General features: G+C 56.4%; 1 protein-coding gene across 5 annotated transcripts in view; it reads right to left on the reverse strand.

Moving 5' to 3' along the window:
• Nucleotides 1-26417, reverse strand: part of GFRA2 (GDNF family receptor alpha 2) — an 85937-nt gene that overhangs the window by 30589 nt on the left and 28931 nt on the right. For all 5 annotated transcript variants that reach the window (XR_006655518.3, XM_053911914.2, XM_053911912.2 and 2 more), the window contains one exon: nt 22704-23058. Coding sequence is in view for 4 of the 5 variants with exons in the window: in XM_053911914.2 (XP_053767889.1) it covers nt 22704-23058 (355 nt within the window). In the remaining variant the exon portion in view is untranslated. The remainder of the gene's footprint in view (nt 1-22703; nt 23059-26417) is intronic.

The following is a 26417-nucleotide window of genomic DNA, read 5'->3' on the forward strand; positions in this document are numbered from 1 at the left end:
TGAAGTCCCCCACTCTCTAGAAAAGGAAACCGAGGTGTGGAGAGAAGATAGGACTGTGGCCAGGCTGAGCAGTACTGGGCTGGGGCTTGAGTCTGGGCCTGCATGTGGCACAGGCCCAAGGCAACCCTTCCTCTAAGAAGTATGGACAGGTTTGGTTGGGGGCTGCAGCACCCAAGAGAACCCCAAGGTGAGGCGACAGTCACGGGGGGCAGAGTCAGGGCTATCTGACCTTGAACATGCTCTGCCTGCATCCCCCTCGAGAATGACATCCAGGCTCCATCCAGAGGACACTGGGCTTTTCGGGCATGAGGAAGGCTGGTCCCTCTCAAGCCTACTGTCCAGCTTGGTCTCTGCCGTCAGAGTCATGGTCTTCCTCCAGCTCTTCCCTCCTCCTGGGAACCCACAGCCCTCCCTGGTCCAGAACACACACCCCAGCCCATTCTTTCCCAGCAAGCCCTGGCACCCCCATCCCTCACTTGCCTCTTGCTCAGGAAGCCCCCCAGCCTCTCCCAGCTTTTCCTGTGCAGAACCTGCACATCTGAGCCCCTCCTACCTGCCTTTCCTGGGGTATCGCCCATCCTAAACTTCGCAGAGCCTGCCAGCCTTGGAACGACAGTGACAGCAGCAAGACGCCCCTGTTCTGGCTGCTAAGCTCCCTGGGAAGTGTGGGGAACCCCCCTCAGTGTATTAGTGTCCTAGGGCTGCCACAATGAAAAAATAGCAGAGATTCACTCTCTCGTATTCTGAAGGCTCAAAGGCTGAGCCCAGGCGTCAGGTGGGCCACTCTCACTCCAAAGGTGCTGGGGAGCCTTCCCGGCCTCTCCCCATGGCAAGTCCCCAGCAGTCCTTGGCGGTCTCAGGCTCGAAGCTACATCTCTGCAGGCTCTGCCTCTGCCTCTACACGGCCTTCTCCGTGTCTCCATGTTTGCTGTCCCCATGTGGTAAGGACACCGGTCCTTGGATGCAGGACCCGCCCTACCCCAGTATAACCTCGTCTCCACTAACTACATCTGCAAAGATCCTATTCAAACAGGCCACAGTCTGAGGTTCTGGGCAGGACACTGTTCAGCCTGCTCACAGGCACATGCAGCCTTCCCCATGAGCAGGCACTTGCCCTCACCCCAGCCCCCTCCCCAGCTGGGCTCCAATGCAGGCTGAGACCCTCCGTGTGGCCAGCTGGGGTGGCCACTCCACCAAAGGCAGGCTTTCCCTCCCCAGGGTCTCTGTCTCTGCTGCCCACCTGGGGCTGGGCCTCGCTCCCCGTGGGTGACAGGCAGGGCCTCCTCTGGGTAGGTCCTCCAGGCTTCCCTAGTGGCAAAGATTAGGACCCCTCCACCCGATGGTCCCCAGGACCTACAGGACACACTGGCAGCCCTAGGGGAACAATTCCTACCCAGGACCAGGACCGGGACCGGGACGGGTCAAGCCAGGACAGCGGTGGGGCCTTTGCCTCACTTCCTCAGGCCCCAGACCACTCCTAGGTTGCCTAGGGCTAGATGTGCCCCAGACCACTCCTAGGTCACCCAGGGCCAGGTGTGCCCCTCAGCAGGGGGTTAGAGAGGCTTGGCAGAATGCTCCCCTTGGCAAGGTGCTGCCACGGGGTCAGCCAGGCCTGCACAGGAGCGCTGCCCCTCCCTGCCTAGCCGCAGCTGCCCTTAACTCAGTCTCTGGGGCCAGGCCCCTCCATCTGCCCCACACACACCACCGGGGTCTCTCCACACTGACGTCCCATTTCCAACAACTGTCTGGACTCACAGCAAATACTCTGATTGTTTCTGGAGGATAAACAAGCAGGGGTCATTTTAATAGTACAAATGCCAGCTGGATATTAAAACAAAAGTGTTTGGATGTTCCACACAAGTGAACAGCAGATAAATCTGGGCCACTCTCCAGCCCTGCACACTCCATCTCTGATTAGAAAGACTCCAGAGAACGAGGAAAAGGGGAGACACCAGCACACAAAGTCCTCCTCGCAGGTGGGTCTGGGAAGCAGCCTAGCATCAGGCTGCACGTTCCACCGGTTCAGGTGCGGGCCCCAGAGCCAGGTAGGTGCGCTGCGTGCCTCGGTGTTCAACCCTCACTGCCATCACCCAGGGAGACGGGGGAAACTGGCTTCCTGCACCCCTCACCCAGGTGCTCTGTTTCAGTTGGTGTGAGGGGGGACTTGGCTCGGAGTTTCCCAAGCCCCGCAGCTGGTGGAGCCACAGCGGGGAGACAAGGCAGAGTGACAGGGAAGACGCGGCCCACGCAGCGGCCTGCTGCAGGTCCTGCTGCACCTCAGCAGCCGTGTGGTCTGGGGCAACTCACTCAACACGGCTGGTCCTCAGTGTCCTCATCTGAACACAGACAAGTAAGACAGCGCTGCCTTAAAGCGCTGAAAGAGCACGTGAGGTCAGGCCTGAACATTCATAACAGTGACACGGTGCCCCGCTCAGGAGAGCTAGTCATTGTCACCTGCCTTGGAAAGCCACATCCTCAGGGGCAAGCCTGCCTCCTGAGAGGGTGGCATTCCCAGTGTCAACTACAGGGGGCGGGGCAGGCACCCCCTGGCAGCTCGCTCTCTGGGGTCCGACAGCAGACATTCAGGGACTCAGTCCTGTGCCCAGCAGTCCCCAGTGGAGTCACCGCACGGGGCAAGACAGGGCTGCAGCCCCAGAGTGCACACCGGGTCTGGGGTCAGCCAGCAGTGCGGGCTCTTTCCTGGGCTTATCTGCTTCCATTTCCCCTGACCCCAGAGGTACAAGAAAAGGGACAGGCACTTCCGCCAAGCCCAAGCCTTACAAGGAGCAGGGCTGTGCTGCCCTTTCAGGCGTACAGGCAGGGGTGGTGGCCAGATCCCCAGGGGAGAGGGACCCCAGGGACAAGGCCCTCCCTTCCACTCACAGGCTTCCCCTTTTACAGTCGTGCAGGGCCTGGGATCGTCGCCACTAAAGAAGAAGGTGGTTTCTCTATAGAAGCAGCAACTACAGCTCAGACACTCAGGGCGGGGCACACTGACCAAATCCACAAACACTCAGACCCCTCACATCGAGTGCCCCTCCTGCACTGCTACACACGCATGCACTCACTCCAGCAGCCCTGTGTGAGCGCACACTCATCCCCCGAAGAACTTACGCTGTCTCCCCTCCCCCCACTGCCACCCCCAAGGGGCTTGGTGACCTAGGTGCAGTCACCAAGGGATGACTCCCTCACTTCTGCTCTTCCGACCACAGCCATTAGGAGGCCACAGCTCTCCTGGCTTTCCTAGCCCCCATGTTTCTGGGCCTGGGAAGCCCCAATACCACACAGAAACATCCCAGGGCCCACAGACCTGCTGTCAGACCTTGGAAACCTAGAGTCAGAGGTGCAGTGGCCAGGATGCTAGAGAGATGAGCTGTTGCACGCCAACCCCACCTCCAGAGAACCCAGGGGTCTACGGGCCAGGCACACCCCTACGTCCTCTCTGGATGGGGTTGAGGAATAGTAAAGGCATCTCCAGAGCTCTCCGTGTTGTGGTCCAGCTGCCACCCAGAGGGCAGTGGGTCACCCACAACCTGCCCAGCTCCTGTCTACATGCCAGAGTGGGGGGTAGTGGGGCTGGCACATCCATGCCACCTGCAAGCCCCTCCTAACAGCTCAGCCACTCGGCACCATCCACATGCTGTGGCTCCTTGGAATCTCTGTCCCCCACACCTCACTCAGCCACACGCATGAGTGCAGCACCCACAAACTACACACACCCGCATCTTCTCATGCAAACTTATTGAATCACAAGACAAAGCACAAAGGCCTCTTGCTCTTCCACCTGGCTGGGTGGCAGGAACTTCATTAATGCCCTGACCCCTCAGTTCTCCTCGGACCACATCCTCCCCACTCCCCTGCCCCAAGTCCCAGAAGTAAGGCAGGTCATAGTTCATGAAGCACGGAAGTTGAGATAAGTACCACTTCATTCAGCCCCTTTGTTTTCAGGTAGATGGTGAACCCCAAGAGTGCTCTGAGGTTTCCCAGAGAGATGGGCACCTCTTTGGGGCAGGACCCAGGAATTCCAGCCCGGGGCTCATTCCTTCCCTCGAGCTGCCGATGCTACCCCAGCTCGCCTGCCCCTGTATTTGCAGAGAAGCCTTGGTATGCATGATTTCCACCTGGTCCTCACAGTGCAGCTGCTGAGGGTCCCCACCACTGTCCCATCCCCCATTCGGTGCTCAGTGTCACATGGTGATGAGTGACAGCTCCAGGATAAGAAAACCCACCCCCAGACCAAAACCACCCTCACCTGAATCCCTGCCTGTGGGGGTAAAACTGTTGTGACCCAAAGTCATCAGGGAAACTGAGGACCATCAGGACTCGGTCATAATATTTTACAGAGAAAACAAAGTTCCCGTATCCTTACCCATCTCAATAGCCAACTCTGATTCCAAAAGGCCTTAATACACTCTCTCGTCCCTTTTCCAAAGTCATTTTAAGATACGTATTTCTCATCTAAAAGGGCTACAGCAAAAGAGCACTTCCGTAGGCTGCACACCCGGCAGCCTGCCAAGAGTCGGGAAGCCACCTGTACGGAGTACGAAGTTTGTCCCTAAAACAGCTATTTCCCTCCGAAGGAAACCTTTCACCTCCTCCCGTAAAGTCTGGTGGCTCCGAGAACACGCCTGGTTCCAACACGCAGGCACTGTTTCCACGGAAAACCAGCGAAAGAGAAAGGGAGGCAAGACAGAAGGACACTCCCAGCGCAGACGAACCTTTAGCAGGAAGTGACAGCAAACACAGTGGAGGAGCCAGAGACACCAGGAAAGCAAACCACAACGGCCCCAAACTCACGGTCTGGGATTAGGTATTAGTTATGATGAGGGGCTGCGTAGTGGGGGACAAACAGTCTCCTAAGAGTGGGTGACACTGGAAGGCATGGCCAGCACCATCTGTGTCATCAGGGGAAGGTTACGTTACCACCTACAGGCTCCGTTTAGGAAGACAGAGCACTCCGGAACTCCACGAGGATTAATCGCACCCCGCCTCGTGCCAGGCCTGGACTCGGGGTGGGGGTGAATGAACAAGCCTCGGTGTGACAGAGAGAACACGAGGCGGGTTACAGGAGGGTCAGGTGGGTGAGGAGGCCACTGTGTCTCACCTTCCCCTCCCCTCCCCACCCCCGATGTCCTTTCTAGACCACTGGCATGATTTTGAGGCCAGGAGGCCTGAGTGTCCCTGCCGCCAAGAAGAGGCTGTATTTTCAGTCCTGGCCGAGTAGATCATCAGTTGGTGAGAGCAAGGTCGCAGGTTTGATTCCCCAGCGCACATACAAAAATTAATCAATGAATGCATAAATAAGTGCAACAACCAATCAATGTTTCTCTCTCTCTCTCAAAAAATCAATAAATAATTTTTTAAAGACTTATTTTCAGAAGCCTGATGAAGGCCAGCCAAGAGCTGGAGATGCCCTGGGACTGGAGAAGAGAGCAGAGAAGGCCATGGGGCAGAGAGAAAGCCACTCCCCAGGCCAGAGGAAGCCTGGGCCTCTCGAGCTGCTGAACAGGAGCCCCACCGCCGGAGGGCTCTTGCTGGGCAAGCCTGGGCTCAATGGGGTTTACAACTGCAAGGGCACAGGGGTGCCCCGAAGAGGCTGAAGGCCCCAGCCCCAGAGTGAGGCTGTCAGAGGAGCAGCCCTACCCCCGCCACGCCCCTGCTGACAGCCTGGACCACCCTGCAGGCCACCCACAGGGGAGGCATGTCCTGCTACCCAGGGAGGAAGAATGAACCAGTAACTGGTTCAGAAAACTCAGGAAATGTGATCTGACCCCAGAGTGCTGTGTGGTCAAGTCCACACACTTCCGAGTGCAGTCATCCTAAGAATAGCTCTGACACGGGCGGGGACAGAGTGGCGCAGGGGAGCAGGGCTCAGAGCACAACTTCCTGGAAGACAGAGAGGCTTCGGAGAGGTGCTAACCACAAAGCGCCTTCTCCAATAAACGGGCACTCTCCAATCCAGGCAGCGGACCTGTCCCTGAAGGTCCCAGGGGCAGGAGAAGCAGAGGCAAGTGACACATCCACAGAGGCTTGGGCTCGGGCACCAGGAAGGAGTGCCCGGGCAGGGGGCTGCAGACAGAGGTCTGGGAGAGGCGGCTCAGACCCAGATCCTTCTGGAACCAGACGCAGGAGGGTCCTGGGTATGAGCACTTGGACAAGTTCATTCTAAGGACTCACGTGATGGCTGCTCACTGAGGGCTGATGCAAAACCCACTTCCAAATGGCCTGCTCATCTGTGAGAAGCTACAGGGACTGCATGTCGGGAGTGGCCATCCTCCCACGTTCCACATCCGCCTCCCAGCTCTCTCGGAGGCAGTGGCAGAGGCCCAGACGCCCCTCAAGTCTCCAGCCGCCTACGCAGGCCCAGCCCCTGGCCTGCCTACAGCCTGAGATCAGGGAAAAGAATCCTTTTTATTAGAATGGGCAGATTACAATGCTGGCACTTAGCCACAGTCTCTGGTTAGAACAAAGGGTCAAAGCCCCCAGTCCCACTAGCAGCCTCCACATGCACCGCACTCCTGAGGAGCTGCCCTTCCGACACTCTGTGAGGAAAGGAGGCAGAGGGATGGAGAGCCTGGCCCTCCTCCACTGTCACCACCTGGCGGGTGAGCGCAGGCCCAGCAGGGCCCACAGCTGAGCTGGGGCCCCTGAAAACCCTGATCTAGTTAAAATACATCTATCTGCAGCATTCAGAAAATAGCTATCCACAGTATTGCTTTCAGCTATAATGGAAAACTGATGGCTTTTATCTCCCCAACTTTATGACTATTGATGGGATAGAGGCTGAGGTTTGATGACCATTTAATAGCCGACCCTGTGCAGTTAGCAGAGCCTCAGAAAGCAGTGAAAGTGCCGAGATGATTGTCTGGCAGAGAATTCTTCGCTGAGGTCCAGGAAGCAAAACAACCACCCTCCCCAGGCTCCAGCAGAAGGAAAAAATCAGTCATCATCATTTCTGTTTCTCCCCCCTCCTTTCTGCCATTGACCTTTGGGAGGTTGATCCAAAGGGAGGCAGGGGAGGGGGGAGGGACCCCAGCAATGCAAGCGTGAGCCCTGATGGAGAAAGGAGGTGAGGGAGGGGACTCCAGGCTGGGGGGCCTGTGATGGACACCCTGGCCCCACAGCCCTTCCCACTCATGGACCAGCTGGCTCCTGGCAGGACAACGGGAGCTTGGGACTGTCAGACAGGCCCCAGGGAAAGGGCTGGAAGGGAAGAGAGGGAGCAGAGGTCTGGTCGAGCCTCTGATCCAGCTGGGCTTAGACCTTCTGCCCACGGCCAGAAGCTGAAAGCCATCCCTGGGCTCTGCACTACTCGAGCACCAGGCCTCCCCTGACCTTCTGCCCATCCCCCTGCGGGGCAGCTGCCTACTGCAGGTCCACAGGCCAGCACTCTGCTGGGGACATCACCCTTTTAAATGCTGGAAAGAGGGGTGCAGGGGCAAAGGCTTTGCAGCATTCATAGATCTTCTCGCACTTCCTGCAACAGCCCCATGAGATAGACGGGGCAGATTTGATTCTGGCATTTTTCTAAATGGCTCAGGGATGTCCCATGTCCCAAGCCTGGGACCCTGGTTCTGACTCTCTGCCCCGGTCGCCTCTGCCAAGCCAAGCTGCCTCTCAGACAGGACATGGCCCAGGGCGTCAAGGCCTGGCCTTCTGCCGGGTCCTGCCACTCCCTAGCCCTGTAGCTTTGGGCAAATAGCCTCAGGCCTCTGGGCCTCAGCTTCTTCATCTCTACAACAACGGAATGTTGTTGGGGTGAGCTTCCAGGTGTGCTGCAGCACTGCTTCAAAGCAAGATCATGGGTCTATGGGGCCCCACCCAGGCACATTCTCAGACACAGGGGTGCCTGGCTCTGCCCACAGCCACCTCCTTTCCAGACAGCACATCTTCCTCGCCCTCAGCCTGAGGCACACGGGGACACGGGGTCTGAGGCCCTCAGGCAGCACAGGGAAAGGGGGCTGTCCAGGCACATGGGCAGGGATCTCAAAGGCTGGCCTTTCCCCACCTTCAGGCCTCATGCAGGTGCTCTGGTTGGTTCTCTCTCTGAGGGCTCCTCTACCGGGACCCCAGACCTGTCCACCTGCCCCGCTTTCTTCTTGCCCAACCTTGGGAGATAAGAGCCCCCTGTCCTCCAAGCACAGCTGTACACCCCACTCATGAGCAGCTGATTAACTCACACAGCCCCAGAGTCTTCTGAGCTCACTTGTTACTACTTGGTAGCTTCCAGTTGATTTTGCAGGAATTTCCACCCATCGCTGCTGGAACTAGAGGAGGGTCAGCAAGCAGCAGTCTGTGATCCTTGCTTGATTCGCTTAACACTCCCCCAGAGAAACAAACCCTTCGGACAGCCACTTGGAGTGAGCATGCCCCGGCCCCGACCCTCCAGGCTCAGCCCCCAGCGCTCTCCAATGCACCCACGGCCCGCTCCCAGCGTCACCACCAGCTTCTGTCTTAATGACACCCACACACAGTCTGATCCCTGAAACCTTCCTCGTTGGGCATCACCTTCCTGGTCCTGGATGGCTGCTAAGGAGACCTCCCACAGTCCAGTCTGAAATCTGCCGGCCCCAAGGCAGTCCTCGCCCTGCACTGCCCGAGACATTAGAGGAAACAGACCGCACGCTCCCGGTGGCCCAGCCTGGCCGAGAACAGCCCAAACCCACCAGCAGAAAGTACCAAGAATCACCGCTCACCCCACCCAGCCCCCACCCCACCTCGAGGCAGCCCAGAGGGAGGGGCCAAAGGCTCTCTGAGGGTCTCGTTGCTGAGTGGCCCCTTCCCTCCAGGGCCTAGGATGTGCTGTCCCCACCACCGGTCAGGCTCCTGTCCAGACACGAGCGGCTCACATGGTAAGAGTGAGTAAACGTGTATGAAGACACACTGCGCATGTCACCCGCAGGGACGGACACAAACCCGGGGAAAACCACACGGCCTTAAAGCCCAGGAAACCTGCACGCGTGGAGATGCTCACAAAGACTGAAGTGGTAACAACGTACTTGGAGAGGAAAAATCCCTCATCATGTACCGCACAACATCATTTTTGTTAAAATCCGTGCATATGTATTTTAAAAGTCTAGAGGTATACATGTATTCTCCAAAATGCTAACCCCGGCTTGTTTCGGGGGTGTTAGGATTGCGGGTGATTCCTGTTTTCTTTAGTATACTGTCTAGCCTTGTCTGACTTGCATTTTATAGTGAGCATGTAGTTTTTATAATTGGTAAAGTGAATTTCATTTTGACAATTAGGAAAAAAGGAAAAAGAAGAGAAAAGGGAGAAGGGATAGGGGATGTCAGGGAGGGGAGCAGAGGGGGGGAGAGAAGAGGAGGGCAGGGGAGGGGAAGGAGGAGAGCCCGCCTCCTGGATCGCTAATCCATTCCCTTCACTTCACCCTGAAACATTACACCTGCTCGAAAGGGACTAAAAAGGTCACCAACCTGACACCCATCTGAGGCCTGGCAAGGGGCCTCCAGCCTCTGCTCGATACCTCGGAGGACGGGGAACTCACTACTGCCAAGGTCATCAGCCCAGTTTCCAGCAAGATGAGAGAGGCAGAGGCGGCACCGCGGCCGCAGTAGTGTTAGGGTTTAGCGTAACTTCTGACCCAAGGTTCTGTCCACCGGACCCCATTTCTTCCTCTTCCTGAGCAGCACGTTTAGAGAACCCCGAGCCTGCGGGGGTGGGGGACCGATGGGTGGGACACTGTGGCGGGGGGGACCCTGGCTGCTCCAAGTCTCCCCAGAGTATCACAACCCCAATACCTCCCTCCCTCCCTCTCCCTGGTGCCTTTTTCTTCAAGCAGGACAGTCCCCTGCCTGGGACAAGCCGGTTCTGCTTCCCCTCCTATCCCCTCTCTCAGAAGGCTCTGCCCCTAGGGCGCCCTCCCCTCCCCCGACCCCAGCTGCAGGACAGGCCTTGTCTCCCCAGCATCCCCTGTGGCTCCCCAGCCATCCGCCCCCTGCCCTGCAAGCCCACAGCCAGCACTTTAATCCTTACAACACTCAGTCAAGGAGGGCCTGCCCTCTGCGGCCAATGGGTGAGCCTTGGCTTCCCAAATGAGCTCGGAAGCGCTTTGAAGGAAGCGCTGTTTACCCTATGTCTGGGGGCCAGCCCTAGTCTCTGCTTGTCCTGCATCACTTCACTTAATCCTGTAATCGCCAGCCCCAGCCTCTCTCCTGAACTCCCACACAGGCAAATACTTTGGTGACATTTCCCCTTACACGTTCAAAAGGCTTTTGAACACCAGGTTCGAAAATCAAACATCTTCCTTCTAATGCTCAAACCTCCTCCTCCTCTTCCTGCCTCTCACGTCAAGGCCACTGGGCCAGAGACCTTGGCATCAGCCTGGGCTCCTCCCCACCCTCACAGAACATGCCCATTAAGTGCCAGGGGCTGGCCTCTCTCTGCAGGTCTCCACAGTGGCGTCTCAGTCCAGGATCCCCCAACCCTGGCCTCAGCCCGGCCACAGTGGGTCCCCGGCAGGACTCCCTGACTCTAGCCTTGCTCTCCTCTGACCTCTGTGCACACAGCAGCCCCAGGGGTCTTTCTGAAGCACTGAATGGATCCAGTCCTTCTCTTGCTTTAAATATTTCGCAGCTCCCCATTGTCTTCCTGAGAAAATCAAACCCCCCACAAACTGTGTAAGGGTTTCAGGTGCTGGTCCCCCCCTCCCTCAGGCCCCTCTTTTAACACACACACACCCTCTACAAGGGCAGGCTCCCAGTTCAGCCCCCAAAGCTGAGGTGCTCGCCCTACCCCCACCAGCCTCAGGGCTGCCCTCCGCCTCCTGGCCCACACAAGTCTGTGGGCCGCTCTGGGCAGGCCTACAGAAGTGGGGCTCTGTGACAGTCCTGGAGACTGGGGGTACCCGGCTCCTGTCCTTATTCAGACAAGGTGCACAGAGGCCCCAATATGTAAAAGAACCTACTCAAGCTCACGCAGCCGTGGAGGCGAGGACCTGAAGCCAAGACTGGGACTCCAGCCTCTTCACACACTTTTGACGAAGACATCTGGGGGTGTCTTTCCTTGGGAGGCTCCCGGCGCTCAGAGAGCACCCCCAGTGGGCCCAGGGAGAGAGGCACTGCATGTTCAGGAGGACACTTACCACACTAAAGCAATGACCATGGTCCAGGCAGGGTGTGAGCCGCCCTTCCAAAATTTCCCTCCCGCTGGACATGAGGAGCAATGTCTTTGTGTACAACTCAACGTCCCAGCCCACCCGAGGAGGGAGGGTGCCAGTGCTGGTCTGGTGAGCTTGCCCACCTCAGAGACCTGGGAGAACAGTCTCCTAGTCTTCCAGACAGCCCAAAAGGGCTCTGAGCAAGGGACCGGTGTGGGGGTGGATGAGCAGGGGGAGCAGGCTGCCTTCCTGCTATGGACAGGGCCCCAGGAAGGCAGAGAGCACAACCTCCCTGGCCTCCACATCCCGCCCCTGAACCACCAGGGAGAGAAAGCTCAGGTCACCCTGGGCCCCTCCCCAGTCTCCTCATCTCCAGGAACAGCCAGGCTGCCCTGGGGGGCCGGGCCGTCCCCTCTTGGAGGGGCTATCCAGGCTGCTCAGGAGAGCATGGGGAGGAGAGAAGGGCACTTCCCACCGGTCAAGGGCTCTTCTGCTGTCGCTGGAGAAGCTAGTCAATGGCGACTGTATGATGGCTCCCAGAGCCCAGGGACATGGGAGGTGGGGACATTTAGGGTCCCAATCCCATTGCAGTGTACAGGTCACCATCGAAGACCATCAGGTGCGTGTGGCCCGCACCAGGGACGCCCCCAAGGCTGGGGCCTCAGGACCTCAGCCTGACCCTGGCCAAGGTGTGAGCGTGGAGCTGCAGAGCACTATGGCGGAGCACCCCAGACTGCCCACAATGGCAGTGACCACCCCAAAACCAAGCCAGCGCTGGGTTCCTCTCAGCCTTTCATCTGCGGAAGCGACAGGAGAGTGACTTCTCCACACGGGAAAGATCCCTTTCCCTGAGGATCTTCCCCAGGAAGCTCCGACCAACTCACAAACACTCCTGGAGCTCTGATCAGGTTTCGGTAATCACTATGTCACCCGAACTGCTGCGGGAGGGGCCCCCGATGCGCACTACTCTCCCAAACCCTACAGCCACTCTCGTCCTTCTGGCTCACTGGGCAGCATCCGGCAGAGCTGCCCATTCCCTCTTCTCCAAAAATCCCCCCGACTCCCAAGGCATCACAGTGACACCCCCAAACTCTCGCCGGGCACATCCAGGGGCTGGGTGCATCCTCTGTGTGTCCCCGGATGCCAGCCTCTCCCTAGGAGATCCTGCCGTTCCCGAGCCTCAAACACCACAAGCATGCCCACACGGCATAAAACGTGGAACTCCAGCCAACCTCACACAAGAATGTCCTGAAGGCATCTCAAAGTCACCAGGCCTAAAGCGGAATTCCTAATCCGCCCCCCCCAACCAAGCCTTCACCATCTCAGAACAATGGCCCCATCACCACTAAGCTGCTCAAGCCAGAAGCCTGTGAGTTACCCTTGAGTTCCCCCATACCCCTCGCTCCCACATCACGCTACATGATGTCCATCTCCAAAATACCTCAAATTTACCCACTTATCTCTCTCCACACAGCCACCCCCCTGGCCCACGCTGCCATCATCTCTGATCAAGGGATACCAAAATAACCTCCTCCCTGCCTCACTGAGGTCATTCTTGCCTCCTCCCTTAAGTCTCCACACAGTAGCCAGAGTCATCTTTTTATATCATAATTTTAATAATGCCACTAGTTGGCTTCAGGAACTTCCTTCTAACTGTACTTAGAATAAACCCAGACTTCCGGCCAAGATGGAAGCGTAGGTAGACACACTGTGCCTCCTCGCACAACCAAAAGAAGGACAACAACAATATAAAAACAAAAAACAACCAGAACTGACAGAAAATCTAACTGTATGGAAGTCCGACAACCAAGGAGTTAAAGAAGACACATTCATCCAGACCGGTAGGAGGGGTGGAGACACACGGCTGGGCAGAGAGGACTCTCGGCAAAATAAAACAGTGGGTGGCGGACCCTGCAGCCCCACATTTGCAAGCAGATAAACCAGGAGGAAAGGCGGGGGAGAGAAACAGACTGAGTGACCCAGAGCTCCAGCATGGGGAAATAAAGCCTCAAACCACTGACTGAAAACACCCGTGGGGGTTGAGGTGGCAGCAGGAGAAACTCCCAGCCTCACGGGAGAGTTTGTTGGAGAGACCCACAGGGACCCAGAATGTACACAAAACCAACCACCTGGGAATCAGCACCAGAAGGGCCCGCTTTGCTTGTGGGTATCGGGGGAAGTGACTGAAAGCCCAGGCAGAGAGTAGAGCAACTGCCATTGTTCCCTCTTGGACACCTCCCCCACATATAATGTCACACCGCAGTGTCATGGGTTGCCTCACCCTGGTGAATACCTAAGGCTCCGCCCCTTACTACGTAACAGGGGAGCCAAGACCACCCCCCCAAAAAAGGCCCAAAGAAAAGAATAGATCAAAGCTCCAGAAATAATACAACTAAGCAGCGAACAGATAGCCAACCTATCAGATGCACAGTTCCAAAGACTGGTAATCAGGATGCTCACAGAATTGGTTGAATTTGGTCACAAATTAGATGAAAAAATGAAGGCTATGCTAAGAGAAACAAAGGAAAATGTACAGGGAACCAATAGTGATGGGAAGGAAACTGGGACTCAAATCAATGATGTGGACCAGAAGGAAGAAACAAACATCCAACCAGAAAAGAATGAAGAAACAAGAATTCAAAAAAATGAGGAGAGGCTTAGGAACCTCCAGGACATCTTGAAACATTCCAACATCCGAATTATAGGGGTGCCAGAAGGAGAAGAGGAAGAACAACAAATTGAAAACTTATTTGAACAAATAATGAAGGAGAACTTCCCTCATCTGGCAAAGGAAATAGACTTCCAGGAAGTCCAGGAAGCTCAGAGAGTCCCAAAGAAGTTGGACCCAATGAAGCACACACCAAGGCACTTCATAATTACATTACCCAAGATGAAACAGAAGGAGAGAATCTTATAAGCAGCAAGAGAAAAGGACACAGTTACCTACAAAGGAGTTCCCATAAGACTGTCGGCTGATTTCTCAAAAGAGACCTTACAGGCAGAAGGGGCTGGCAAGAAGTATTCCAAGTCATGAAAGGCAAGGACCTACATCCAAGATTTCTCTCTCCAGCAAAGCTATCATTTAGAATGGAAGGGCAGATAAAGTGCTTCTCAGATAAGGTCAAGTTAAAGGAGTTCATCATCACCAAGCCCTTATTATATGAAATGTAAAAGGGATTTACCTAAGAAAAAGAAGATTAAAAATATGAACAGTAAAGTGACAGGAAACTCACAGTTAATAACAACCACACCTAAAACAAAAATAAAAGCAAACAACTAGAACAGGAACAGAACCACAGAAATGAAGATCACATGGAGGGTTATCAACAGGGGAGTGGGAGGGGGAGAAAGGGGGAAAAGGCACAGAGAATAAGTAGCATAAATGGTAAGTAGAAAAACAGACAGGGTAAGAATAGTATAGGAAATGTAAAATCCAAAGAACTTATATGTATGACCCATGGACATGATCTAAAGGGGGGGAATGTGGGCGGGAGGGGGTGTGCAGGGCGGAGGGGAGTAAAGGGGGAAAATGGGACAACTGTAATAGCTTAATCAATAAAATATTTTTTTTAAAAAAAGAATAAACCCAAATCCCTTGCTGTGGCCTGCAAGGCCCTGTGTGACCTGGCCCTCCCTGTCCCCAGCCCCCTGCACCCCTCTCCCAAGTGCCCTCTGCTCTAGTCACTTCCCAGCAACGCCAAGTCCCCGCCCTCCTCCAAACTTCTGCATGTTCTGTGCCCTCCACCTGAAATGTTCTTTCTCCCCTCTGCCTCACTTCTGGCTCCTCATTCTTCAGGTCTCAGTTTAAATGTCAACACTGCAGATAAAATTTTCCCAACTGCCCTTTTTCTAGGTAGGCCTCTCCTCCTTCCCCTATTTCTCCATTTCTACATCTGCCTGCTCATTTGGAAAATGTTAATCCTAGACTTGTCTCCTCACTTGATTATCGTCTCTCTCCTCCATAAGACAGTAAGGGTGGCAGGGGCCAGCTCTACCGAGTTCTCCAATAAATCCCTAGCGTCTAGCACAGCGCCTGACATACAACAACTATTTGTTAAATAAGTAAATTGACATACCAGTAACATAACATAAGGATATTAAGGGTATCAGAGACCTACTTGGGAAGATAAACGAAGTATTAAAAGAAAGTCACGTGACTGGTGCCACAGAAGGACACAGACAAGCTCGAGAAAGCCTGCACGGTAAGTGTGGCTGAGACAGGGCTCAGGTCTAATCAGGCGTTGAATGAAGCGTAAGTCTCAGTTTGATGGATGAGAAGGCTGTGCCCACCAGGTTGACGTGCTGAAGCCTTAATCCCCAATGGGACGGCGTTTGGAGGTGGAGCCTTTGAGAGGTGAGGGTGGGCCCCCATGACAGAGTCAGATGCCTTAAAAGAGAAGAGATGCCAGATCTCTCTCCCTGCCTGCACCCACCAAGAAAGGCCATGTGAAGAGTGCCCTCACCAAGACCCCAGCCTGCTGGCACCCTGACCTTGGGCTTCCAGCCTGCAGGACCATCAGAAAGGAACATTGTTGTTTAAGACCCCAGCCTACGGTACTTTGTTAGAGCAGCTGAGCAGACTCAGACACCAGCAAAGAGAGAGCAATGAGTAGAAGCAGAAATGACCAAGGAGCCGGTGAACAGAGCAAGCTCAGGGTAGCTGAGTGTGCCCTGCCCCCCTGCAAGCAAACACCACGCTCAACGACTGCAGGCGATGCACAATCTGCTCAGGCCGGGACCAACCTCACTGGCTCGGACTTGATTATTTCGGCCTTGGTGGCATCTCTCCACACAGGCCAGTCATCCTCCTCCTGCCGCTCACCCCAGCGAGTGGGCCCTCATGCAGACCTCCACAAGGGGGTGAGCCCAGATGCCCAGAGAGCCGCCTGGATGGTCAAGGTGAAAGGCACTCTCTGCCCAGCTATGCTGGTGTGGCCAGAGCAGAAAGATGCAGAAACCAGGTCTTACACACTAGACACCTAGGTGGCAGCTTCTCTGTGTTTACTTTCCCGGGCCTTTAGTAAAGAAATGTTCAACATTCCAGCCTATCTCAATTCGCCACAGGAAGTTCTAAGAAGAGTCCCCTTTGCGTACATTGGCCCAGAGTCCAAGGGTGAGTGGAGCTCCTGCTGAGGGAGGCCAGCAGCAGGAGGCAGCATGGGACGCCCAAAGGGAAGACTGGTCTCGGGGTGTCTGGCAGGGCCGAGGATCCCGTGCCCCGCACCCCCCACATACAGAGTATCCCTCCACTGGCAACCACGCTGCTCAGGACTTCCTTGGGAAGCAGGTGACTTTGTCACCCGGGGGCACTCCTGGACCCAGCTCTGGTCTTAGGGTGCACGAGGAGGCTGTGAGAGGCTCCTCTCCCCAAGAAGGGGCTGTTCCCCTTATGCTGCCAGGGTGACCCAGGGAAGAGCAGGTGGGTGGCAAAGTAGAACTGGGATTTCAAGAAACCCTGAGTGGAAACCCTGTCATCCAGCGTGCTGAGTGGCTCCACTCGCCCTGCAGAGGCAGTGAGCAGTGTCCTGTCACAGACGGGACTGGGAGTGCCCTGTGGGCAGGACCTCCACCGACTTCGTCAACCCACCGATCCCAACAGAAGGTGTGGCCCAGAGTGGATGCTCAACAAACAGCTGGTAAGTGAGTAGAGGAATGGCCCCAAGCCCCTTACTCCTCCTGTGCAGGTAACCCACGGGCTTCAGGAACCACTGGCTGGATTCCAGCAGGGCAACACCCGCTTTTCTCAAAGTGAAGGCTCGGTAGCCTTGCAGCCCACCTACCACTATGGAAATAATTGTTTGCTGCTATTTAGCGATAACCTGCTGAAAACATCAGCCAACAGATTCTACAGAGTCCAAAAGAAGCTGAGGGACAGGCCCAAGGAGCGAGGAATCCCTCCCAGACCTGTCCACCCACGCTCACCCAACACCCGACAGACACCCAACACGCCCCAGCTAGGCTAGATGGGGCTTGTGGAGGGGTTCATTTCTGTTCCCTGCAGAGAGCCGCAGGGGCGGGGACCCCAGCCTTCTGCCTGCTCTGCAATTCCTGGGGACAAGGACAGTGTCCACTGCACAAAGGGGTCCAGGCAGCTGGGGAAGCCCCAGGCTAGAATCTATTAATACACATCCTCAGCACCCAGAGGTTACACAGCAGCCCAGGGCATGGCATGGGGCCAGAGCCGAGTTATTTATATCCTCTCAGCAGACAACAGAACAGGGTGTTTCAGAGGGCCTCTTCCACAGGAGGCCTAGAGGGGACAGAGTTTACAGGACGACAGAATCCTCTTTCCCAGAGTCCCCCACCACACACACACACACACACACACACACACACACACACACACACAATCTGGACCTCCACACTTATCCTTGCAATGAGTGTGAGCTGAGACAGGAGAAACCAAGGAAAAAATAAAAGCAGGTCCTAGCCCACTGCGGGGCTGGGGCGAGAGAGTTCAGCCAAATCCCATGGATTCATTCCAAGAGCTCCTCCGGGCTTTCCAGGCTCCGTAACAGAACTTTTTAAGGGAAAAGCCTCTCCCAGTCTCACACCCACAGCCCTGCAGGCAGGTGGGTTGGGAACCAGACCAGACACCGTGAAAGGCAGAAAGCTCCGGCTTCCAGGCTCGGGCACCTTCACAACCAGCTGGAACCACGGCTTGAGCAGTAGTTTCCACTCCTACCCCAAACCGTTGCTGGTCCAAAGCGGGAGATTTGGAAGGGCTTCCAATACCCGGGGGCCCCAGCAAGGAGATATTCTCGGGTAACCAGACTTCAAACGCCAACACTCTGTGGTCAATGGCATCTCATGAGACAGCACAAGGGGGGGTCTGCCAAATATAACACAGGGCGTGTCCAGGGCCACTGCTGGGGTTGCTGACAGCATGTGCACAGCCTTGCTTTCATCTAGTGCCAGCCGAGGTGGATTCCGGCCTAGCTGCTCTCCAGGAATCCAGAAGCCTGGGCCCAGAGGGCCCAATGCCCAAACAGAAGGTGGGGGACCAAGCACGAGGGGGCCCTGCAGCAGTGGGGCATGGGGTGCAGTCTGGAAGAGGCCTGAGGACGAGGGCCTCACTCCCAACGAGTCAGCCCAGACAGGCTCTCCCGCCTTGATCCCAGTCAAGGCCCCCAGGTTAGCTTTGTCCCTTGAGTGTCCAGGAAAGGAAGGCTTAGGGGTCCCCAGTTCATGCTCCAAACACCATGGCACTGGGCTCTCCTGTTTCCACAGTAAAAGTTCCCCCCTGTGGTACCCATGGGCAGGGGGGAGGGCATCCAGAAACCCTGGAAGGGAAGGCAGCGTGATCCTTCCCGGGACATAGTAGGCAACAGCCTGTTCTCCAGAGGCCCCTCCCTCTCCAGCCACCCACCCCCTCCTGGTTTCCTCCATGGATCCCCCCAGCATCCGTGGGTAGGTGAGTCAGGCCTGCGAACACATGGTGAGAAGTGAGCCCCTCTCCTCAAACCTACACTCCCGTGCCATCTCATTTCTCCATGTACCGAGACCTCCTGTCTCCAGGGGCACGGTCTCATGTGGAGGCGCAGGGGGTGAAGGCAGGGTGGAAAGCTGCCTCCGCAGATGCAGAGCCACAGGCCCGGAAGGCTCCTTGGAGACGAGTCAGCATCCCTGAATGACCAGTGATGAAACTGAGGCCACGGGGAGTAAAATGCCCAACCAGGACCGCCTGAGAGACAGGCAGAACCAGCACAGAGGACAGGTCTCCCGGCTCCAGGGCCACCATGGCAACTGCCTCCATCCCACCATCCCCAGCCTCTGTTTCCACACAGAGCGCCTCTCCCACCCCAGCTCAAGCCTCCGCTCTGTGTCACAGGCAGAGTCCCCAAAGGACACTTAGCTGTGCTGTCACAACCCCCCAGGCCCTATCATTCTCATCCTAAATAGAGGCTCCACCCTCACACCTGCCGCACCACTTGCAGGAAGGAGGAGAGGAGAAAGGGCAAGAGGAATGCCCAGGTTCTGGAACCAGGAGCTCACTTGGCCATAGCCAGGAGCACCTGGCACTTCTTGTATAGGACCCAGTTCAAAAACCTGGGTCCCAGCATCGCTCTGCGCCTACCAGAGATGGCTGGCCCACCCTTAGCTCCTGCGAGGCCTCCTCCCTGCCCCTCCTAGTACTGGGTCCCATCTCACCACCTTTTTCATTCTATGGTATGATATTCATCCCCCAGTTCTCCGGTTTCAGGCTCCCTCACCTCCAGAAAAACAAAGAAACCAAAAAAACCCCTCTGGCTCCTTAAATAGATATTGATGTTCTACAAGCCACCAAAGTCAGCCTCGCTCTGAGCTCTCCCGTCTCACTCCAGCCACAGACACCTTAGGAGCCACCGAAATTGTCCCTCACTGCAGCGCCAGTGACAAAGGTGTGGTGGTATTCGTGCGTTCCTCTGCTCAGGCTGACATCTGGGTGGGTTCAGCTCCAGGCCCTGCAGCACACTGACCCTGTGGGAGCACCTGGCCCACAGGTATATACCAGGTCCTGAAGGCCTCACTTGTCACAGCCGGGCTTAACCTCAGGCTGGCCTCCAGCTCCCCGTCATTCCACGGACACTGTGTGTGAGCAGCCTGACAACATCACGTCAGCACCAGGATGAGGGAGAGAATGAGTTTTGATCCCAGAATCGGCGCCTCCCTTCCCTCGAGCGTGGAGTCCAGCTGCCCCGCAAGTCTCTGCTCTCCCAGCTACCAGGACGCTCAGAGCTCCTGCAGCCTGTGCTCCCCCTGCCCTAGTGGGCTCTGGGTTTCTCCTTCTAACCTCCCTGTTGTTGAGGCATGGTCGAGTTTAAATTGCCTCAATCCGTGTGGGGTGTTTTGTGATAAGGTATGTTTTTTTAAGTAAGCAAAAGATAAAAGTCCCCATTCTTCCCAGCTTTCCTGAGACCTACAGCCAGCAATGGGGGCGAGCCCTTCTCTCAACTCCAGCAGCACCTGTTCCAAAGCAAGGCAGTGCACCCCTTGCTTCCCTGTACACACGGCCCAGCGCTCCCCTGGGACAGAGAAGACCTCCCTTTCCTTCTGCAGCCCCTGTCCCTCCCTGCCTGCCTGCTCCTTCTCAACGAGGCGGCCTGCACCCTCTGCCTCCACTTCTGCCTCCCTGCCCGGCCTCCCACTGCACCCGGCTTCTGGCCTCCACACACTCACACACACATTCACACACTTACACACACTCACTTTCACACCCTCCTACTCACACTCATCTACAAACTCACACCTATACACTTTCATACACTCTCAGAACTCCCTCACACTCTCCCTTGTACATACTCACATGTACACACTCACACGTGTCACACTGACGCACCACCACTCCCTCCCTGGGGAACCCCTTCTCTTCTGGATTCTGGCCTGCTCCCCTCAGTTGTCCTCAAGCCTCCCGACCCAGCCTCCCTGTTGCAGGCTCCTCCTCCTCTGCCCCTCCCCTAGGGCCCAGTGTTTCCAGCAGAGTTCCGCCTCACACCACCGGCTTCTCTTACCCCCTAAACACTGCAATGCCCAAACATGCAGGCGTCCCCTGCGTAGAACCCCTGTGGGCTCTACCAACCCTCCGGCAGCAGCTCAGTCACAGCTGTGGCTTCCATCACCAGCGAGGCGCCCAGCAGGTCCCAACCCTCCTCTCCACTGTGGCGCCGTCACTGAGCTCCAGGCCCACAGGTCCTGGTGTCCCCAGACACCACCACGGAGGCCAACAACACGGGCCCCAGGCACTCCCACACTCCTACACACACTGAAGAGCTCCATCACCCCTATTGTTGTTCAACCAGAAAATGCAGCGGTCACTGGCCACTTATCCATTCAAGAGATGCCCGTGGCAGCTCACCGGCGCCAGGCGCCCGGTGTAGGATCAGGGGCGGAGTACCGAGAGACACGGCTTTGTCTCCAGGAACTTCAACCCGACACCCGGTCCTGTCAGGTCCACTTACCAGTCACCTCTGGAATGACACACTTCTCCCCACCCCCACAGCACTCGCTCCAGCACAGCATGCTAGCCTGGGACGAGGGCAGCGTGGACCAGACCCCCGCTCTGAAGTGCACGAGCCGTGGCACCCGAGGCAGCTTGCTGTCCACGTCTCTGCTTCCTCACTTGGCACACAGAGATGGTAACAGTACCTGCCTCACGTGCAGTCTTGCTGCAAGGACTGAAGGGATAAGCCACACGACAGACAGTGTCTGCTGCACAGTAAACGCTTTCTGCACCTCCGTGAGCCCTGTTTCCAACAGCCTCACCAGGCCTCCCCACCTCGTGGCCCACACTCCGTATGTGCCCACCACCTGTCCAGGTCCTCACCTACCCACCGGTCTTTGCACATGCTCTCCCAGCTGACTTACTCCCTGCCTTTCTTCCTCTCATTTTCAGAGGTTCAGCTCAACACCCGTCCTCTGGACCCCCAGACTAGGACACGTGCCCCTCCGCCATGTTCCCTCCTCAGGGTGCCCTCGTCCAGGTCCCACTGCACTGGTATCAAGGCTCTGGAGGCTTGCTTTCCAGAACAGATGCTCCTCCGAGAGCATCGTGTTCACCTCTGCACTCCTGGGCCTCAGACCCCAGCCCTGGATGCTAGAGGGGCTCCATAAATGCTTAGCAACAAACAGGAAAAGCAAGACAATTATAAAGAGGCGAATTTCAACTCACCATAAAAATGAACAAATAAAACAAAACCCTCCCAATAATTAAGCTCCGCTTTTAAAATACATGCTGTTGGCCAGGCCCTATGCTAAGGTTGGGCGTACATTGTGTCATCACAATAGCCCTGGGACATGGGTGTTTTTATTCTTGTTACATGGGTAAAGGGACGGAGATTTGGGACGTTTATAAAACTTGCTCCAAGTGACACAGATAGTAGTGGAAAAGTCTGGATTCAAGCCCAGAGCTGTCTGACTCCAGACCCGTGTTCCAGCCCAGCACTCAGTGGGCTCAGTTCTTAATGTGGAAGGACCTGCCTCTGTGCCTTACGAGAGCCAGGACCTCATAGGAATGTTGGGGTGGGAGTTTCCTTTGGAGGTGGAGCTTAATTCACTGAAGGCCTCTTCCTCTTCCTGTTTCTAGCAGTCCATGATTTAAATTATAAGCTCCTGCCCTGACTGAGTGGCTCAGTTGGTTGGAGCGCCATCTCATGTACCAGGTTGCAGGTTCAATTCCCAGCAGGGCACATACCTAGGTTGTGGGTTCGATTCCTGGTCTGGGTGTGTACAGGAGGCAACCAATTAATGTTTCTCTCTGACTCAGTCTCTCTCTCTCTCTCTTTCTCTCTCTCCACCTTCCTTCCTCTTTCTCTAAAATCAATAAACACGTTCTCGGGTAAAGACTAAAATTAAGTAAATTTAAGTAAATAGTTTCTTGGGTATTCGTCTTGGTTTCCCCATGGTGCTTAGCACGAGGCGGGGCACAGAGAAAGCAAAAATTAGCCTGTGCTGGAGAAAGAGTGGGAGGGTGGGAAGGAGGACGGGCAGCTCGCTCTGCACACATCCAAGTCACCCTCTTTGCTGGGCGCAGAATCATCACCCCGCAGCCCCAGGGGATGCCAGGGAGGGAGGCGCCCTTCGGCGCCGGGCGGCCGATGCTCTTACCGGCACAGGTGGTCGGTCCGGCACAGGCTGCGCAGGTCCAGGCAGTTGGGCTTCTCCCTGTCCTCATAGGAGCAGCTGGGCAGGATGGTCTGCCGGCGGCGCTCGGCGCACGCCTGGTCCTGGCAGGAGCAGAAGAGCATGCGGTAGGTGTACTCGCTGGGCACCCGGTCGAAGAACTGGCGCAGGGCCTTGTGGCACTTGCGGCGGTTGCAGCGCTCGGTGGACGAGATCTCGCGGTTGCAGATGGAGATGTAAGAGGAGCGCAGCTTCTTGCAGTTTTCGTTCAGGTTGCAGGCCTTGGCAGCGTCCAGGCAGTGGTTGCTCTTGGCGCTGACCGCCGGGTCCGCCCCAGTCCCTGGACAGGGAGGGCGAGAGAGGTCAGAGGCCTGCACAGGCAGGGGGATGACATGCCACCCGCTCACTGGGACACCTCCCAGCATTCCCTCTGCTCTGCCTCAGCTTCCTGTCTGTGAAATGGGGTCACCTAACAGGCCCTCCCTCCTCAGGTGGTGGCGAGGGCTAAGTGAGTGGATGTCCAGGCCCACGACGGGTCAGGGAGTGCACACGTCCAGTGGGCTGCTCCCGTGACGGCTGTTCTTCCAGAGCCTTATTAAGACTCATCACAAGCAGGGAAGGCGAGCAACTAGGTGTTCACGACTCTGTTCACACATGTGGGAAACGGGGAAACAGAGCAACGGGCTCACGGCCACGCAGCTAGGGGGGAGCTAAGCCCAGATGGGGCCCAGGCCCTGGGCACCAGTGGCAGCATGTCTGAGCTTCCAGCAGGGACGCTGCTGGCAGTTAGGGTGGGACAGTTCTCCCACGGGAGCTGCGGCAGCCAGGGCACAAACAGCAGCCCCACCACCAGGCCCCTGGAACTGCCTGCACACAGTTCAAAACGCCCCCACGTGGGACAGGGCAGGGCGGGGTGCCACAGCAGCTAACAGCAACCTCTGGGAGGGGAGCCTGGCCCTGGGAGGGGCAGGCTGAAGGCGACCCCCAGGCTCTGCGGGGCGAGCGCATCGCCAGCCACAGTGCCGGGGTGCCGCAGCCAGAGCCACAGCTTCGGGTTTCATGCCACTGCTGTAGGCTCCAGGCAGGGTTCCCAGGAATCGGCAGGGTCCCCTGGGCTGGCTGCCCCCCATGAGGGGAACACCCAGCACAGGGACCACCTGGACCCCAATGCCGGCTGGCTCCCACCCTAAGGCTGACAGACGGACGAGGGAGGTGGGAGCCCTGTCTTTAGGTGCCCCCTCAAGACATGTGGATGCGAGCGGACGGGCGGTCACCCCATCCACAGGTGAGGACACCGCAGCACTGAGTGCGTGGAGAGCTTGCCCGAGGTCGCCCAGCACGCTGGTGGCAAAGCCGAGGAGGAGCCCGTACCCCGCCAGCACCATGAGATGCCCGTGAGAACCACCGGCTTAGGCTTTAGGATGAGCCGTAGATTCATTCATTCTTCATCCACCAGCAAGTGCTTTTCAGTGCTGACCGAGCACCAACCCCTCCATTCAGGGCCCTGCAGGGTGGTGGGAAGGACCCGGCTGAGGCACCCAACACCCAGCCCCTCCCATGGCCAGCCTGAGACCTGCGATCTGCCAGCACAGGTCCTGGTTTTCTGGTCTCTGGTCATGAAAGACCTGCCACACCACACCTCGGCATGGCCCTCTCCCTGCCCCGTGCCATGTGGGGTGCGGAAGTGTAAGAGGGGCTCTCATTCTCGAGAGCTCATAAATCTAGCCGAGACAACAAGGGGCAGAACAGCAGAATGGTGTAGACCAGGAGCTCCAGAGCTGAGCCACCTCCGTCCCCTCCTGGCCCTGTTCCTTATCAGCTGTGAGGCCTTGGGCAGGTGAGCCTTCCTTTGCCTCAGTTTCCCTGTGTTCAAAACGGTCCCTGCCTCACAGTGTCCTGTGAGCATGAAGAAGATCTCTCATTTTCTCTCTCCTTGTCTGCTAGGACGCTCCTGTAAGCTAGGACATCACCCACTGCAGCCTGGTGTTTGTCCCCCACCTGTCAGAGGTCAGGAACCCAGTGGCACATGGGACACAGCCGGCCGCTCCCTCCGCACCTCTCCTCAAGGCTGCCAGTCCTCCCGCTGCTTCCCTGTGTGCCCCCCCTCGGCTGCTGTGCCAGGGCTCACCCCCTTCTCTACATGCACCCACTCCCCAAAGCCCTCAGGTCACCTCGTGGCCTTAACTGCCAGCAATGACTCCCAAATTTACATCCCCAACCAGACCTCCCCACTGAACCCCGATCCCTAAGTCCACCTGCCTGCTTGCTAGCCCCCCTCCAAGGCTGACCTCACATCCCAAACCTGACACGCCCCAAACCAAACCTCACATGTCCCCCCAAGGCTGCGCCCACTCCCAGTCTCCCTCACCCCTCTGAAAATGGCCGCACCCCTCCAGAGCTCAGGCCGAAAATGTCGGTGCTTCCTGGATTCCTCTCTCATTCACACACCACGTCAGAAAAGCCTGACGGTTCTGCCTTCAAAACACATCCCAGTGCAACCACCGCCTCCATCTCGGTCCAAGCCCGTCGCTGAGAGCTGGCAGGGCCCTTCAGCCCAGGTTCGCTGCTCGGCCCTGAACCTCCCCCTCACCCCAGAACAACTATCTCATCACAGGACACGAACCTTCTAGAACCTAAGGCCGAGGAGAAAGGATCCTGGGCCCAGCAGCCTCCAGCAGCCTCCCATTTCATTCAGAGGCCCATGGGTCTCCACGCCTGTGCTGCCCAATACCAGCCACGTGCCCGAGCTTGAACCGTGGCCAGCCTGAAACGCAGTGTCCACACCAGATTATGAAAACACACGCCTGATTTTTCTTTTACTTAATAAGAAAAGCACTTCAATAATAATATTTTACTTTGATTACACGTGGAAGTGATATTTTGGAGATACTGTGTTAAACAAATGTATTATTAAAGTTAATTTCACTTGTGGCCTGGCTGGGAGGCTCAGTCCAGTTGGAGCGTCCTCCTGTGCACCAAAAGGCTGTGGGTTCAATCCCCGGTCAGGGAGCCTATGGGAGGCAAACGCTCAATGTTTCTCTCTCACATCAATGTTTCGCTTTCTCTCTCTGACTCCCCCTTCCTCTCTCTCTAAAATCAATAGACATATCCTCAGGTGAGGATTTACAAAATTAATTCACTTGTTTCTTTTTACTTTTCTAACGTGACCATTAGAAAATTTAGAATTACGTATGTGACACCTTATTCAGAGCGGGGCAAAAGCAGGTTGACAGCTGTCCATATGGAAAGTGACACGGAATTAGTGAAGGGTAACACAAGAGCGAGCTGTAACCTACTCCACCCCACCCTGTATTTCCGTTAGCCGGCAGTGCTCTGTGCAACCTCTTCTCCCGCTCTGCGCACTCACTCCAGTCCAGACACACAGTTCTCCTTGGTCTTCCTGGAACGTCCCCTGACCTCAGGGCCTTTGCACCTGCTGCTTCTCTGCCTAGAAAGCTCTCCCCCACCCCCGCAACCACACCTCTCCATTCCTCACTTCTTTAAGGTCTACGCTCAGATGTCACTTTATCTGGGAGTCCTTCCCGACCACCCCATACATAGTAACAAGTCAGGACCTTTACCCCTACTCTGCTCTGTTTTTCCCACAGCACTCATCGCCTAGCTACTCATCTGTCCGTTTGTATCAAAATATAAGCCCCCGGAAGGCCGGGGGGCTTTGTCAGTTGCACTCACTATGCT

The sequence above is a fragment of the Desmodus rotundus genome, chromosome 9, assembly GCF_022682495.2.
Source record: "Desmodus rotundus isolate HL8 chromosome 9, HLdesRot8A.1, whole genome shotgun sequence".
In the NCBI taxonomy this organism is placed as follows: Eukaryota; Metazoa; Chordata; class Mammalia; order Chiroptera; family Phyllostomidae; genus Desmodus; species Desmodus rotundus.